Source organism: Peromyscus maniculatus, chromosome 2, assembly GCF_049852395.1.
Source record: "Peromyscus maniculatus bairdii isolate BWxNUB_F1_BW_parent chromosome 2, HU_Pman_BW_mat_3.1, whole genome shotgun sequence".
Classification (NCBI taxonomy): domain Eukaryota; kingdom Metazoa; phylum Chordata; class Mammalia; order Rodentia; family Cricetidae; genus Peromyscus; species Peromyscus maniculatus.
In genome coordinates this window covers 85,230,823-85,246,787 of record NC_134853.1, presented here as the reverse complement: position 1 = coordinate 85,246,787, position 15,965 = coordinate 85,230,823, and the positions used below count along the sequence as shown (strand labels likewise).

General features: G+C 50.1%; 1 protein-coding gene and 1 long non-coding RNA gene across 2 annotated transcripts; one reads left to right on the top strand and one right to left on the bottom strand.

The window, feature by feature from the left end:
• Positions 1-465: 465 nt before the first annotated feature.
• Positions 466-12,627, top strand: LOC102922692 (protein AMBP). Its single transcript, XM_076564345.1, has 10 exons — positions 466-673; positions 1,717-1,859; positions 3,197-3,273; positions 4,460-4,576; positions 5,319-5,420; positions 6,162-6,208; positions 8,776-8,857; positions 9,907-10,074; positions 10,374-10,547; positions 12,506-12,627. Exons 1-10 carry the CDS (start codon positions 560-562, stop codon positions 12,529-12,531), a joined length of 1,050 nt encoding a protein of 349 aa, XP_076420460.1. The 5' UTR covers positions 466-559; the 3' UTR covers positions 12,532-12,627.
• On the bottom strand, positions 7,989-14,204 carry LOC143271868 (uncharacterized). The gene is made up of 2 exons (XR_013049149.1): positions 13,826-14,204; positions 7,989-8,426 (listed from the first exon to the last, which is right to left on the bottom strand). It is a non-coding gene; the product is annotated as an uncharacterized LOC143271868 (long non-coding RNA).
• Between the last annotated feature and the right edge of the window lie 1,761 nt (positions 14,205-15,965).

Sequence of the window (15,965 nt, the reverse complement as noted above, 5' to 3'; positions counted from 1 at the left end):
TGTCCACTGTGAGAAATCAGTGTGGTTCCATGAAGGAACATCATCCCTCCTTGTTATATTGATCATCAGGGATTGAGAGCTGGAGATGAAAAAGAACCCTGTGGCGAAGGATGCTAGGGCCTGGTCTCGCTCTGCAGTCAGCATCCACAGGTCTCAGTTTTATCATGTGAGAAACAGGCCAGCACAGGCTACCTGATGCTCACTGGTGTGAGGTAGGACTAAAGGAAGTCATTTTCTGACTCCCCCAGCCCCTGTGCTCCCTGGGGAGGGTTAGACCTACAACAAAGCCTCTCTAGGGTCTGAACCCTATTGTGCTTGGTCAATGTCCCTTCGGATTCAGGAACCATGACTTCCTGTCCACAGAGTTGGACCTGGGCTGGACTGCAGGGATCGATTAAAGCTGGCCCAGAACCCTGATTGACCAGGCTGTGCAAACACCACGGTCATCATATAGCTCCGGCCTCTTCCCCAGCTTCACTCTGCAGCTGACCCAGGCAGGGAAGTAGTCCTTTGCTTCTGCACCAGTTGTGAAACCTCAAAGGCCAAAGACCCCAGAGCCATGCAGGGTCTCCGGACTCTGTTCCTGCTGCTGGCTGCCTCTCTGGCTTCAAAGGCTGACCCAGTGGAAACACTTCCAGACATCCAGGTTCAGGAGAATTTCAGCGAGTCTCGGGTAAGATTCGCTTCTCCGTCTGAGATGGCCACAATGGTGGCATGTCCATTCCACTGGACTCTGCTGTCTGTCATGGGATGTCTGTCTTCCCATCTTATACACAACATCTCAATCCCTAGGGCCCCATTCTGGCCTGTCAGGCAGGTTATTCTGGGCTTCTGGGAAGCTACAGTTCCCGCTCATGTCATTCAGTCTGTGGGGCCCTCTGAGAGCCTAATGTCTTCCCAGTCTGCCCTGACCTCATGAGTTCCTAGAGGAATCCACACATGGCAGCAGGCACAGGATTGGCATGGGCTGTGAGCTTTGGGGACAGACCTGTGGGATCATGGGAGGAAGATAAGCAGGACATGGGTTGATGGGTTTGAGGCATATGAGCCTAATGGCACTAATGTGTCTGTGTGGATGTGTGTTTGTGCAAATATTTGTATATGCATGTGTGTATGTGTGTGTACATGTATGTATTGTGGAGCCAACAGCCCTGTCTTTGTCCTGAATCATAAAGTGATATGTCTGGGGAACCCTGTCTCCATGGTCTATCTGAGGGACTCTCAGAACTCTCCAGGTGATTTTCTATACCTTAGGACAAGGAACAGGTGTGCTGTGGGTCTAGGGTTTGGAAGGTCAGCACCATCAGCATGGTGTCAAGGGGAAGAGGTGGTTGGCTGGTCCCACAAGGCCCTGTCAGGTCTGTAGTGTCTCCATGGCACGTCCACAGGCTGCCTCACAAGGTGTCAGACACTGCTGTGGAAGGTATAAAACCCAAGCCTCACACTCCTGAGCAGGGGTGGCTGGAGTTTTCAGAGTATGCAGTCTGGACTTTCCTGCCTACCGAGGTATCACAGACATTTTACATCTATGGAGTACACCTTGTGCAAGGCATGGGGGCATTGCACACCTCTGCCCTCACTGTGCTGTGCCTGGAATCCATTATCAGTTTAAGACACTGTCCTAAAGGGCTGGCCCTTGGGAGAAGGAAGGGGAACATGGACATGTCTTCTCAAAGGCCTGGGTGAATCCAGATCCTAGCTTGTGGTTCTTCCTAGATCTATGGAAAATGGTTCAACCTGGCGATAGGCTCCACCTGCCCATGGCTGAGGAAGATTAAGGACAAGATAAGCATGAGCACACTGGTGCTGCAAGAAGGGGAGACAGAAGCAGAGATCAGTGTGTCCAGCACCCGATGGCGGTGAGTGGGGGCGCAGGAGCGACCAAGTTCCCAATACCCCCCACCTTGTCCTGGAAACCACAGCTAGGACTTTACCTCTGAGTCTCGGGTGTCACTTCTGTCCACCCTCAACAAACACATTGTGTGCCTCTCAGAGACCGTGTCTCCAACCCTAGGCTTCTTGTGCAAGCTGCCTTTCCTTTGGGATACCTCGGCTGGGGAAGGGAACAGCTACCCTAGGGACCTAGCCAGGCAGCCTCGGTCCAGCAGGTCTAGGGTGGAGTTCCTAGACTCTTATCACTCCTTCGTGCTGGGAAACAGCCATCCTGAAGATCTGCCCCTTTTCCAAGCCCCTCCCACCTAGCCTCTCTCCACTCCTGCCACTGCAATGGAAGTCTCCTTCCTTCCTCCCTCCTCCTTCCCTCCCTCTCTCCCTTCCTTCCTATCTCCTGCAGCTGTCTACTTCCCTTTCCACCTTCAACCTTGTTCTTTCCCTGTGATCCAGTCTTCACCCAGCAACCAGAACAACCTTTTTAAAAAAACATACTCACTGACGAGAACCTTCCATGGTTCCCTTCCATGAAGAGAACTTTCATGAGGACAGAACCCCACTGTCCTCAGTATTAATAGTAAAATCTTGACGGGGCCTCTAGGTCTTTCAGCTCTCGCCTCTCCCTGCTCCGTGCTCTCCCATGACCTTTGGAACCCTGGGCAGCAGCTCTTCAGTTCCCGGTGTGCTTCTCGCTCTCAGACCTCCAGACCTTTGCACATTTCCCTGCTTCTCTGGCCTAATTCTGTGAGTCCTTGGGATGCTAGTTCCATGTCATTTCTTCCAGAAGGCTCTCCTGGACCCCCAGGTTCAGGCCACATCACATGGCCTCTTGAGTACAGTGTTTCTACTTACTGTGTGATGTATACACTGTTTGTTATGTTGTTAGGAATACACTGTTGGCATCTGGCCCTGGCTGGACTTGTGGCCCCATTATGGCAAAGCCCACTCAAGGCTCTCCTTTGTGTCCCCAGCATGTGGCACAAGAGCTGTTCACAGGACAAGGAGTGATCATGAAACTGCAATAGCTAGAATACTACATGATCCATGCTCAGTGATTCCAATGATGGCCACAAGGGGCCATCATCCCCACTGGGGACATCAGGCCATGACTGAAAGCTGAGCATTGGTCCATCACTGCCACCAGGGTAATGTGCAGCAATAACAATGTGACTTTACTGCTCACCCTGCCAGGAAGCAGGAATAAAAAGGGGATTTCCAAGGTCTAGGATGACTATGAAACAAGATATTTGGAAACATTCATTTCCAAATGGACACAAAAAGGACATTTTGGCTTCGTCATTGACAGGAGAGGTGTCTGCGAGGAGATCTCCTGGACCTATGAGAAGACAGACATCGATGGAAAGTTCCTCTCCTACAATCCCAGTGAGTGTGGGGACACACCACAGTCCCTTCCTTCCCCTTTCTCTCCCCCCTACCATTGCGACCTTCTTTCCGGTACATCTGAGAAGTCATCCAGGCTGCCCTCAAATGTTTGGGCTCCACAGCTCCTCTCATTTAGCATCTGTCCAGAACTGGGAGAGGTGTAGATTGCCAATGTTAGCAGCTCCCCACCTGCAGGCCTCATGCTTGGTTCTAAGCGACAGAGGAATGTGGGTTCAAATTGACTCATAGATTTAGCAACTGTCTGTGGAGTCTCCTCTTTGGGCCATATTATTGTGCATGAGATGAACACTGAGTGTTGACAGAGGACGGGAACATTGATGAGGTGAGCAACAATAAGTAGATGAATGGGATGACAGATGAGTGGGTGGGCCATCTGAAGACAGGTGGATGGAGTGACCAAAGGAGAAAAGAAGGAAGGAAAGACAGACAGGAGAGAAGGAAGAGGAAGGGTGGAAGGAAGAAGGGAAAGCCGGGCGTGGTGGTTCATGCTTATATTCCCAGCAATAAGGTGGAAGAAAAAGGACCAGAAGTTCAAGGGCATCCTTGGCTACATAACAAGCCGAAAGGCCAGCCTGGGCTAAATGAGACTCTACTTTTTTGTTTTTTTGGGTTTTTTCTTTGGGGGGGGGAGTTGAAACAAAGTTTCTCTGTGTAGCTTTGTGCCTGTCCTGGAACTCACTCTGTAGACCAGGTTGGCCTGGAACTCACAGAGATCTGCCTGTCTCTGCCTCCCGAGTGCTGGATTAAAGGGGTGCACCACCACCACCCAGCTTGAGACTCTTCTTTAAAAAATAAAAAAGGAGAAGGAAAGAGCAGGAATGGAAGGAGAGGTGATGGGGAAGGGAAGAGAGGAGAGGGGAAGTTGAGAGGAAGGATGAAAGGGATGAAAAGAGGGAGGTGAGCAAAAGAGAGGGAAGGAACCAGGGAGGGAGGCAGACAAGGAGGAACGGACCTGCAGGGGGTGGATGGACTGGAGCTGGGTGAGTCAGTACTGTCTAGCAGGTGGAGAGAGAGGCTGATGCTGGAGGAGCAGAAGGTGAGACCCTGGAAGGGTCATGCGGTTGTGGGAAAGGATGCAGGCGTGCTGAGTGGAAGACAGTGATGGGCCTCTAGGGTGAAGGGCCTGACCACTGATGCCTCTGGTCTGCCTGTGTCTCCCACACAGAATGGAACGCAACCTTGGAAACCTATGTGGTCCACACCAACTATGACGAGTATGCCATCTTCATCACCAAAAAGTTCACCCGGGACCATGGACCCACCATCACTGCCAAGCTCTATGGTAAAGGCCTTGTCAGTGAGCCTGTTGGAGCTGGTGTGGGAAGAGACTGTTACTCTATGGACCATGGGGAAGGAGCAGGAAGTTTGCTTTTTCTTGGTGCAAGAACTCTGGTTAGGGAGGGACAAGGGGTTTTGCCTTGAGGATGAAGAGCCCAGTCTCCCTGGTGAGGATGACTTCTCATTCCATCTCCAGAAGGAACTCCTGGGGCTGGGAGACAGTTCAGTGGTTAAATCCCATGAGGTCGAATTGGGATTCATAGAGCCCACATAAACACAAGGTGGGCATGGTCTCCTGCCTGTAATTCCAGTCAACAGGGGACCCCCACACATGCTGGAAAGTAGACTACTGGTGTGAGTGAGTTCTGAGTCTGACTGAGAGACCCCGCCCCAATGAGTAAGGCAGGAGAGCAATGGAAGTTGATTTCCTCCTTCACTCCCAGCCTCCACCTGCACAGCTGCCCACATAGACAAACACATGTGCACCCATGAAAATGGAAAGGGGCAGGGAGAAAGTGACTCCAGGGCCACCAGGGCCCAGACAGAGCCAACAGGAAGAGCCCTTAATAAGGACCCAGGACCTATGACAGTCCCAATCTCTCTCTTTTGGGGAGCCATATTTCAACAGTGTGTCAAGAAGACTAAATGGCTCAATCCTTTCCACACTTTTCACTGGACACAGTCACCCTAGCTGGCCAGCCTGGGTGCCTTGGACTTTGGGTATCTCCTCTGCTTTCTATTTGCAGGCCGGGAGCCACAGCTGAGGGACAGCCTTCTGCTGGAGTTCAGGGAGGTGGCCCTGAGCGTGGGCATCCCTGAGAACTCCATCATTTTTATGGTTGACAGAGGTAAGTGGCATCCTGGCCCACTCTGAATTTTGGTCCTCCCATCCTTCCTGCCCACAGAGGACATCCTCAGTCCCTGCATCTTTCCTATACCACTCAGAGATGAACAAGTCCTCTCCCTCTCTACAGGGACTGAGAGAGCACCTGGATTTTCCCCAATTCTCAAAGAAAACACTAGTAGAGCCAGCATTTGACCAATTCCGTTCTTGTCCCAGGGTCATGAGTCTCCCATTCATGTATCCACAGACACTGCTGAGGAAGCAGCAGAGTCTTGGGGTTGAGGGCACAGACTCCACAGTCGGGTACCCACATTCAAGTGGGTGGTTCAAGCAGAGAGGCGTGGCTTCTGGCTAGCCTTCCTAGAGCCTTCCTTCCCTCATCTGTCAAGTGGGATAATAATGTTCTTCCCCAAAGCCTGCTATGAGGTGTCAGTGAGTTAAAGCCATTAGAGACTGCAGCATGGTGACTTGGAAGTGCTCTGTAGATCGTGGACCTCCTGAGGATACGGATGGGATGTTACTGGGGCAACAGATGGTAGTGATGGTGCAGCCAGCAGTCTGTGGATGGTCCCCATCCGTGGCTCTGGGTGATTCGAAGAAGGCCCTCCACCAAGTGCTCTAAAGCACAGAACACGTTGTTTCTCCGGGTTTAGCTTGTACCAAACAGAAGTTTGGGTCTAGGATCTCTGTCTGCCCTCCCAAACCTGGGTCTCTTGCTCACTCCTCATTTGTGTCCTCTGCCTAGGGGAATGCGTCCCCGGGGATCTGCAGCAAGAGCCCTCTTCACTTCCGGTGAGTATGTGTTCCAGCTTTCCTCAGCAGTCACACCCCGGGCCCTCTGCACCTTCAAGACCATCAGCCTGCTGGGGTTTAGGAACTGGCCAGCAATCTCAGTTTCTTGGGCACAGGCCAGAGACAATGCCAGAGTCTCTGAGCGTGGGGGGCAGGGATGAGGCACACAAGCACAGAGCCACAGCAGCCTGCCACCTTGCGTGGGACAGTGTGGCGCTTGCCAGTATTGCCCCCATATAGCCTCTCCACACTGGGACAGTGGGAAGGCTTGGCCAAGATGTTGGTTTCTTGGATGACAGTGGCTGCCTCTCTGGAGCACTTAGCATCCAGACCACCATGGCCACTGTAGTCCCCAATCATGACAAAAACACTGACCTGGTCCAATGGCCAGCCCGAGTCTGCTTCTGCCCTGCTGTGATCTTTCAAACCTCATCCTTAAGGGATGCTCCCAGGAAAAATTAAATAATCTATCTCCAGGATGGTCAGGAAGAACAGGTAGATCTTCTCCAGGGACTTGATGTTCATGTCCTTGACCAGGTGGCCCAGCTGGGTGACCACATTCTGCTCCTTGTCTTCAACTTTGCCTCCATGTGTTACGGGAGCTCACCAGAGATGACCACTCTGACAGTATAAAGCCAATTGAAAGTCTTTATTCCAGCTAGCGGGGACCACACCCAAGTGTCCAGGGACGTGGGTGTAGTCTCGAGTACCCAGAGCACAGGTTTTTAAAAGGCAGAAACCATATCCTCAAATGCTTGTCTCACTCTGCAGCTACATGGGGTGAGGACTTCTTGGAAATAAGTAGTTTGAAGCAAGCAGTTATAACAGAAGCTAAGTTAGCGAGGACATGCCAACATCTGGTTCCTACAATAGAGTTGGGTCATTTCCCATGGGATTCTCCATCAAGGAGGCCAGGTTCTAGTTAAACCTAAAATGGTCTCAGCAAGAATGCAAGATGGAGGGGCCCCTGCACTGTCCTGTCCCATCACACATGAACCCTCTGCCCCCGGCCACCGGCCACAACCATGGCCATGCTGAATCCTCCATGGAAGATGCCACAGCCTCCTTACAATTACGTTTTACTTCTGGCATTTGAATTTCCTCTTCTTTGGTGGAAATATTTCTATCATGAACATCCCCCTCACCCCCGCTGCCCAGGAAAAACACATAAGCCATATTTCTTGCTGTCTTAGGATTTCTATTTCTGTGATGAAACACCATGACCAAAAGCAACTCAGGAAAGCATTTATTTTGTTTTCTCTTCCACATCACTGTTCACAACTGAAGGAAGTCAGGAAGGAACACAAACAGGGCAGGAACCTGAAGGCAGGAGCTGATGCAGAGACCACAGGGGAGTGCTGCTTACTGGCTTGCTCCTTGTAGCAAGCTCAGCCTGCTTTCTTCCAGAAGCCGGAGTAGTGCCACCCAGAATGGATGGGCCCTTCCATATTAATCTCCAGCCATGAAAGTGCTCTTCCGGCTTGCCTGCAGCCTGGTTTTATGGAGGCATTTGCTCAGCTGGGGTTCCCTCCCCTCCATCTAGCTTGACATAAAACTAGCTGGCACACATGCCCAGCTTAGGCTCAGTTTCTGTGAGTCTGTCATATGGTCAACAGCTTGGCTGAGGGGAGAATTACTGGGTTGCAATCTTTTCCACAACCTACAAGTTTTGTTCTTGAGCTTCCGGGTTAAAATCCTGTCATTTACCCAGAGGGCCAGTGGGGCCCTTGTCCTTCTTTTCTGGAATGTCTATAAGGAGTTGCTTTTTAGTTTTTGTTTATTTGTTTGTTGTTTTTAATTTTGATGATTTCATTTTCCCCCCCCATAATTGGGCAACACAACTCTTTCTAACTCAGAAAATTTTCTTCTATTATTTCTACTCTATCTGTCTTCCCTCTACAACGCCTAGGATGTGGATTTATTTCCTGCAATACCTAAATGGCAGTTTATTATCTCAATTATGAGGTTACACCCAGCATCTTTTCTGACTCTAATGATCCCCATTGCTGATGGTAGCTGTTATATTGGTGGATATCACTAATATTTTATTGGTGGCTTAAGTTTTTTCATGTTTCTTGCTCTCATCCTCGTTCAGTAGAAATCGTCTTTCAATTTAATCCAGTTCTTCTGAGCAGCTGAATGATCTAACTTGTCCCTTTTGTCTCTGTCTCTCCTTTCTCACTGAAGAAGGACTATATGCCACCAGGTTAAGATGGATCTGAAAGAGACCAGGGGCCCTGAAAGTTTTCAGTTGCCTCTTAAAAGAACAATCTAAGATCACCATAGTTCTGCCTTCTCAAGTCTTAGACCACTCCTGTGAGCAGAAAGGCTGCCTAGTGACCAGCAGTCTCCCTACCTATCCCTTTTTAACTTGGCCTTGAACTCTGCCTCAGGGTGCTCTACAGCCAGACATCCTCTTGAGCATAGCACTCTGTGAAGTCCCTTTTGGAATTTGGATTGATACTGGGGCTAGCATCTCATTAGGCAGTCTAGTCTGTTTACACAAGTCCAGTGGTTCCGGTGCAATGAAGTGAGACCTCTGCAAAGCTGGTGTTTCCTCTCTCCAGAGAGCCCGGAGGGCAGTGCTTCCCCAAGACAACGAGGGATCAGGGACTGGGCCACTGGTAACTGAAGTCCTCAAGAAAGAAGGTAAGGAAGGACTCTGACCTGTTCACCTGCTTCAGCCATGCTACAAAGAAGGGAGCCTGTGACTGGCTCCCCCTGGCTGCTGCAGGGCCATGAGGACCATCTCTCCGCTACAGTGTTGACAGCTGGCCAAGAGAAGGCAGATGAGGTTCTGTACCCCATGGGGTTGGAGGGAGAGGAGCAGCAGATATGGTCCCAGGCTCAGGAGTGTTCAGCTCTGCCAGGAGGAATGAATTTCTTTCCTGTCTGTATGCTCACCAAGCCTTGGTATTCTCTGCTATATAATGGGATACTCATCTCCTGAGCTGACCATTAGGGCTGTTGTGTCAATAATGGGGAAGGACATAAGGATGCTTTGTGTGGATGACAGTTCATTTAATTTGCTCAGCAAGCGCCAAGCCTACCCCACCCTAGGCCTTGTGCTGGATGTTGGGGTCTTCTTGGCTCTTTTGGGTTTTAATGAGGAGACTCCCAAGGAAGCAAATGATAGGTCCAAAGGAGAGCATCATGAAAGTGCTGGTGATCCTAAGAAGCCAGTGGTGAGGTAAGGAAAGAAGCTTCCCAGGCCAAAGGAATTCAGGCCCTGTCCAGGCATCAAGAAGGGTTTTAAACATCACAGGAGAGCAAAGGCATGGTAACAACTTGGTGAAGGGGTTAAGGAGGCTTTGTGGAGAGAAGGAACCAGCTAGAGTCTCTGGGCAGATAGGTCTTTGGGTCATTGGTAAACCTCCCATTCTGGGTTATAGGGTGGAATGAACACGGAATTTTGAGTCTCTCGGTTTGGGTATTCATTCTGCGTTTCACCCATCTAGGGATGAAGGAGGGAAGGGGCACCTGCTTCTCATGCAAAGGATGAGTTGATAGCCCTTTCAGCATGGATGGTACACATCAAGTCATATGCAGGCACACAGCAAGTACTGTTAGCATGGGTGATGCACACCAAGTCATACATAGGCACACAGAAAATGCTGTTAGCAAGGATGATGCATATCAAGTCATACATAGGTACATAGCAAGCGCTAGCTAAGGCCTGCTCCTCTGTTCCTTCCCAGATTCCTGCCAGCTCAACTACTCAGAAGGCCCCTGCCTAGGGATGATACAGAGATATTACTACAATGGCACGTCCATGGCCTGTGAGACCTTCCAATATGGGGGCTGCCTGGGCAATGGCAACAACTTCATCTCTGAGAAGGAGTGTCTGCAGACGTGCCGGACCGTAGGTGAGCACACCCCCAAGCCTCGTCATCCCACTGGAGTTAGCCCATGACCAGGAGTTAAAGTTTTCTCAGGGTGAAATCCAAGACAAGGTAGCTCATAGGAATTCCACATCTATATACACGTGGCCTAGGTCAGTCATGCTCCCCTCCCCCAGAGACCTATCCAGTTTCCCAGTCTGGAAGAAGAAGGACTATGCACTCTAGATGTTCAGGCTCCTCTGTCCCTGTCTCAGTCGTCCTGTGAATGTGCCATCAGCAGCTGCAAGGGTGACTAACACTCCATGTCCCTCTCTCCTCCACAGCGGCCTGCAATCTCCCCATAGTCCAAGGCCCCTGCCGAGCCTATATAGAACTCTGGGCCTTTGATGCAGCCAAAGGGAAGTGCATCCAGTTCATCTACGGGGGATGCAGCGGCAATGGTAACAAGTTCTACTCTGAGAAGGAGTGCAAGGAGTACTGTGGAGTTCCTGGTGATGGTAAGAGGCCCTTGGAGGCCAGGGGAGCAGACAGGGACATCCTGGTAAGGGGTGGGGGCCGAGGAGTCCAGCTGTGGATGCTTTCCCAGATGAGCTGTCTGCTCCATTCTCTAGGCTTCAGCTTCTCACCTTGGAAATGGGCCAAAGCCAGGGACATGACCTGGCTGGTCCTGGCTGGACCAGCAAAGATAATAACTCGGCATCAGCAGAAGGCATGTAGGGCGATTGGTGGAGGAGTTGGCCTCAGGATCCTTCAGGCTAACCACAGGGACCAAAGGGATCCCCTTCCTTGCTTAGTGTTGAACCTAGGCCCTGTCACATGCTAGGTGCTGGGCTTTTTTCCTTTTTAATGCTTTTGTTTTGAGGCAGAGTCACAGTGAGTTGCTCAGCCTGCCTGTAAGTAAACTGCAAAAGCTCTGGGTTTGGTGCCCTGGGTTTTGGCACCAAATGTAAGTAAACTGCAAAAACTCTTGAGTTTGGTATCCCGGGTTTCGGCACCAAATGTTAGTAAATTGATGGCTGAAACTGCGAGGAGACAGCTCAACCCTAGAGGGCGAGTATCCTGGACACCTCAGAGCTACTTAGGACAAGAGCTCTGCCCTGAAGGTGTCCCGGACGCCTGAAGCTGTTTAGCACAGCTCTGATGGCTGAGACTGCAAAGAAACAGCCCAACCTTGGAAAGGAAGGTTTTCTGACTTCTCGGGAGAGTCAGGCCTGGAACTGCTTCAGCAGGGAAGGGTATCCTGACTCTTCCGGAAAGTCAGGATATACCTGGTATGATGGTATGATGGGGGATGGTTTCCCCGCAGGACACAGCAATCCTGCTCCTCTCCTGGAGAGCCACAATCTCTGGCTCAGTGTTACCACCTCTTTCTTGCTCAGTCCACTATGGGACGTCCCAGCAAGGTTCTTCTGTGCACCAGTGAATGAAGGTCTTCACCCAATACTCTTTTGAGAAAGAGGTTTATTTGGGAAGCAAGAGTCCAGGAGAGTAGCTGCCTCTACCAGGGTGGAGAAAACAGCTCACACCTGACCAGGCAGGGCAGTTTATATAAGATGTCTAAGGGACAGAGTCAACTGTGATTGGTTAGTTTATTTTCTGCCCAGGGATTGGCCAGTTTTGTGAGGGACAGAGATGGCCCTGATTTCAGGGCCAAACTGTGTTTCTTTCACTGACCTTTCTTGGCTTTTTGACACTACCTCTAAGGCCAGGGCACATTTTTTTTTTCACTGACTCTGATTTTAGGGGCCAAGAGTATTATTTTGGTACGAGTTTCAGAGTCAGACCATATTTCCTGGGTCTTGGGTTTGGGGATAAAGTGTTCATTTCTCTGGCTCAGGTCCCAAACACAGGCTGTGTTTCTTTCCCTGGTCTTAGGCCCTAGGGCCAGGATTCTACTGTCCTGTTCTGTGATTGGTTGATTTCACAAGTCAGTTGGACAGGGCAGAGATGGCTCTGATCTGAGCTAAACTGTGTTTCTCTCATTGGCTTTATCTGAGCCATCTTTCCCTAATTCTGGGCTCCAGGGTCAGGGTGGGTTTCTCTAGCCAGCCCCTTCTCCCTACACTGCCTTGAATTTTCCCTGTAGCCCAGGAAGGCCTTTATTACTTTCCTGCCTCATCTTCCTGAGTCGCTGGGAATACAAGCCTGTACTACCAGGCCTGGCCGCAAGGGAAATTAGAAACCAGCTTTAAGCTCCTGGAAAAAGGCTCAAACCACCCACCTCTCCAACTTCTCAGTACCCACTGTAGGGTTAGCGCTCAGCTGGTAGGAGCTGCTCTTAAAGGGATGACCAGGGTATGGTGGCCACTTAACATTCTCAGGACCTTGCTATCCCCACTGGAAAATGGTACCCATAGCCAAGTCCAGGCTGTTCCATGCAAAAGACAAGGGAGAGAAGTCATTTAGCAAGAAATGTTTCAACCCATCCTAAGCCTGAGTGACTTTGTATCCACAGGGTACAAGGAGCTAATACAGAGCTGAAGGAGCTGGTCTGCAAGCCACATGGTGGCCACTATCCCTCCCAGTGTGGGCTGGCCCAGGTGATCTGGACCCCAATAAAACAAGCTGTCAACTCTGTGTGCCTTCTGTGTGTTGGAGTCTCTCTGTCACGTTGTTGTAGTACGGGGACTGGAGAAGGAAGTTCTGGGCATGAGTAATCCAGCCTTCCCAGGAGAGAGAGACACAATGGGCCAACTTCCTGGAGTACAAGATCCTGGCTGTGCACCGCTCCAAACACAACAGCCCCTAATTCTGTGCTAGTGTAGAGGGGGGGAGTATTTTCTTTTACTAAAACAAACAGGAAAAAAGGAGGCCTAGAATCTCTGGCACTTGTTTCTAGAAGAGGTTGGTTGGGGGTGACAAAAACCCAAGGAGAAATAAATAGTGATGTCCTGGATTGTTCAGGTGCCTGAGGTTGTCGCCACCCTTGTCACACCCAAGTCCTTTCTAGTGGTTCCCTCCACCTGTTAGCTTGTCTCATCCACGTCCCAAATTCTTGTGCGAAGACACATCAGGGGTTTGGATTGTGTCCTGAGCATACATCATCCTGTGGCTCACTTGTCCTACCTCCAATTTTCTGTCTTGAAATCACCTGTTTCTGTGACAGTTCTGTGATACCCCCCAGGACAGGCTTCCCCAGGGACTTGCTGCAGCTTTAAAGGGACAATGATGTACCCTAACAACACAATTATCCCTCTGCTGGAATGGGGTGAGGCCTGCCTGTAACTTAGTCCCAGAAATCCACACCACTCATCTCAAAAGGGACCAAGATTAATTCCCTGGAAGCTGGCCCTTACCGTGAAGAGTCACACAGCATCTCCAGTCTTGCTGTGGGATTTTGGTGGTTACTAACCAGATGCAGCTGCTTAATAAACACCTTAAATGGTCATATAACCCAGAGGCTGGCCCTTCACTGGTGAGGTCCACCGGCCATGACCTGGCCTTATCTGACCCTCAAGGCCTAGGGAATTCAGGCACATCTGTGGATGCCACTGACTTCCTGATAATGGCAGCCATGGAGAAACTTGTGCACCAACTTTACCTGCTGGCACACAGAGGTCCATGGTTCCCTTGGAGAAGCTTCCATGGGGCATGCCTGCAGGGCAGTGCTGTTGCCCTCTGGGAAGGGCCCAAGTTTAGAGATGACACCTACATGTAATTTGACAGGATTTTTTCCAGAAGACTCAAGTGACTCGGCTTCTTAGAGTGGAGTTACCCTCCACTGGTCAGGGACATGGGTGGAGCCTGAGGTGGGAGGGGCCTGGGCTTTACTTACCTGGAGACCAAGAAGGCAGCCTTTCCATGCTGGGCTCCCTTAAGGCACTCTATCCTCTACACAGGCCTCAGTTCATTTTCTGGTGCGATCTTTTCTCCCTCAACTTTGAGTCTATAGAAGAAAAGCATGAATATCCCGTCTATGGCATCAGGCCCTGAACAAGTTGTGGGAGCCAACTCTTGTGTGTTTAGAGTCCCAATGCTTTCAAGACTGGGCTAGTCTTCCCCAGGAAATGAATGGTACATAGGACAGTTGTTAGCACACATACATTGCATGGGGGACTCTGGCCAATGTAATTAGAGGTACAAGATCCTCATGGACAGCTCAGGGGCCAAGCCCACTATGATGTGTGCCCTGTGTACTGAACCAGCAGGACTGATTAACTCCATCCCTTATTCTGAAACAAACCTCTTCAAGCCATCTCACAGCAGGTCATTGTCTCCTTGGAAACTGTCTCTCATAGCCATCAAACACTGGTTGAGCCAGGTCTATGCTGTGACAACCAATGACCCCAAGAGTGGGCAAGTATGACCTCAGAGTATGACAGGCTCAAGCCATCTTGGTGCCTGACCTGTCCTTCTCACCCAGCCCTGTGCTAAGTGGATGGCATGGCCCAGCTCCACCCCTAAGAAACACATCACACACCGGAGGTTCCTAAAGTCGTTTTATTGTAAAACCATAAATACAACACTGACATGAACTTGTGAACACACTAGGCGACTGATCCTCTAGTCATTGAAAGGATGTCTTTTTGCCTTGGCATCAACCAACTGGGAGATGGTTTGGGAGTCGGGGGAGGAACTGATTCTTGGGCTGGGGCTTTTGGTGACTTAAGGAAAGCAGTGGAACCTTTTTCTTCTCCATGGGAACATTCCACTTTTGGACAAGAACAGACAGGTAAAAACAGCAACATTGAAACAGCTCAGATTTAAATTTTATTACTTTGTAAAAATCTCTCTTTTTAAAATTTTTTCTGTCCCTTTCCTTCAATTAACATCAGCAAAATTTTTAAACATCATGAAATCAACTTGGTTGTAAAATGGAGACACAGTATCCAAACCAAAAAACAAAACACCCCAAAGGACACACAGAAAACCCTAAAGAAACCCGCAAGTTTGGCCTTGGGAGTTTATGTATCACAAGAACCGGCAACTCAACCCCCATGCAATGTGGCTCCTTGAAGGACTGTTGGATCCATACCATCTATACAGGAGACCACCAATGACAACTTTGTTAATTAACACAGCAAGTGTGACACTAGGTAACTCTTTTTAAAATACAGTACATGGTATACAGGGTCCCTCAAATAACCCTGCATAAACCCCCGTGAAGACTGAGCCAAGCCGGGTAGCACCTCACAGGGTTTCCCTTCAACTAAATCCCAGCTTTGATCCTTCTCAGAGACCCTGTGAGTCACCAAGAGTATGTATGTATGGTGCCCAGAATCTCCTCAGGTGTCCCCCTTCTTGGGCAGTCTAGCCTGAGGCTAGGAAAATAGGGGACCTTGGGCTCCAAAGCTTCACAGTGGAAAACATGCCTTGTAGAATTCTTCCAACTCTTCAAAGTGCAGGAGATAAAATCTGTCAAACTGAAATGAAACTCTTCCTTCCTACAAACCTGGAGCTGAGTTCTCATCAGTATTACCAGCTGCCCTTCTCACCAGGAGACAGGTACCTTTCCCTCAGCCCAGAGCCAGCCCCACAAGGCCAAATGTGAAGCCATCAAGTGGGATGGTGACATCATATGTGCTGTGGCCCATGGCTTCCTGCACAGGCAACCCCTAGGGATGAAACGCAGACAGCTGTGCTCAGCACCCATCTTGCTTCCTGGTGAATGCCATGCAAGGGAGGCTTGGCCGGTAGACCTGGGTGTTGGGAACAGAGTCATGCTGAGAACAAGTGTTTCCATGGACAACCACTCCTCACAGACCTGAGACCTCTTGAATGTTGAATCCCAGGCCAACAAGCCGCAGGCCTTGTCTTGGGCTTAGTCCTCAAGGACAGTGTTCTGAAACTTTGAAGAGAACCGGAAGCCTTTGTGTCTTTAAACCCTCTTCACTCCTGTTCTGCTGGGGACTCGGGGGAGAGGGCCATGGGTACAGTGCTTTTGAAGTCGAGGTATCTTTCAGTTGAATAATGCT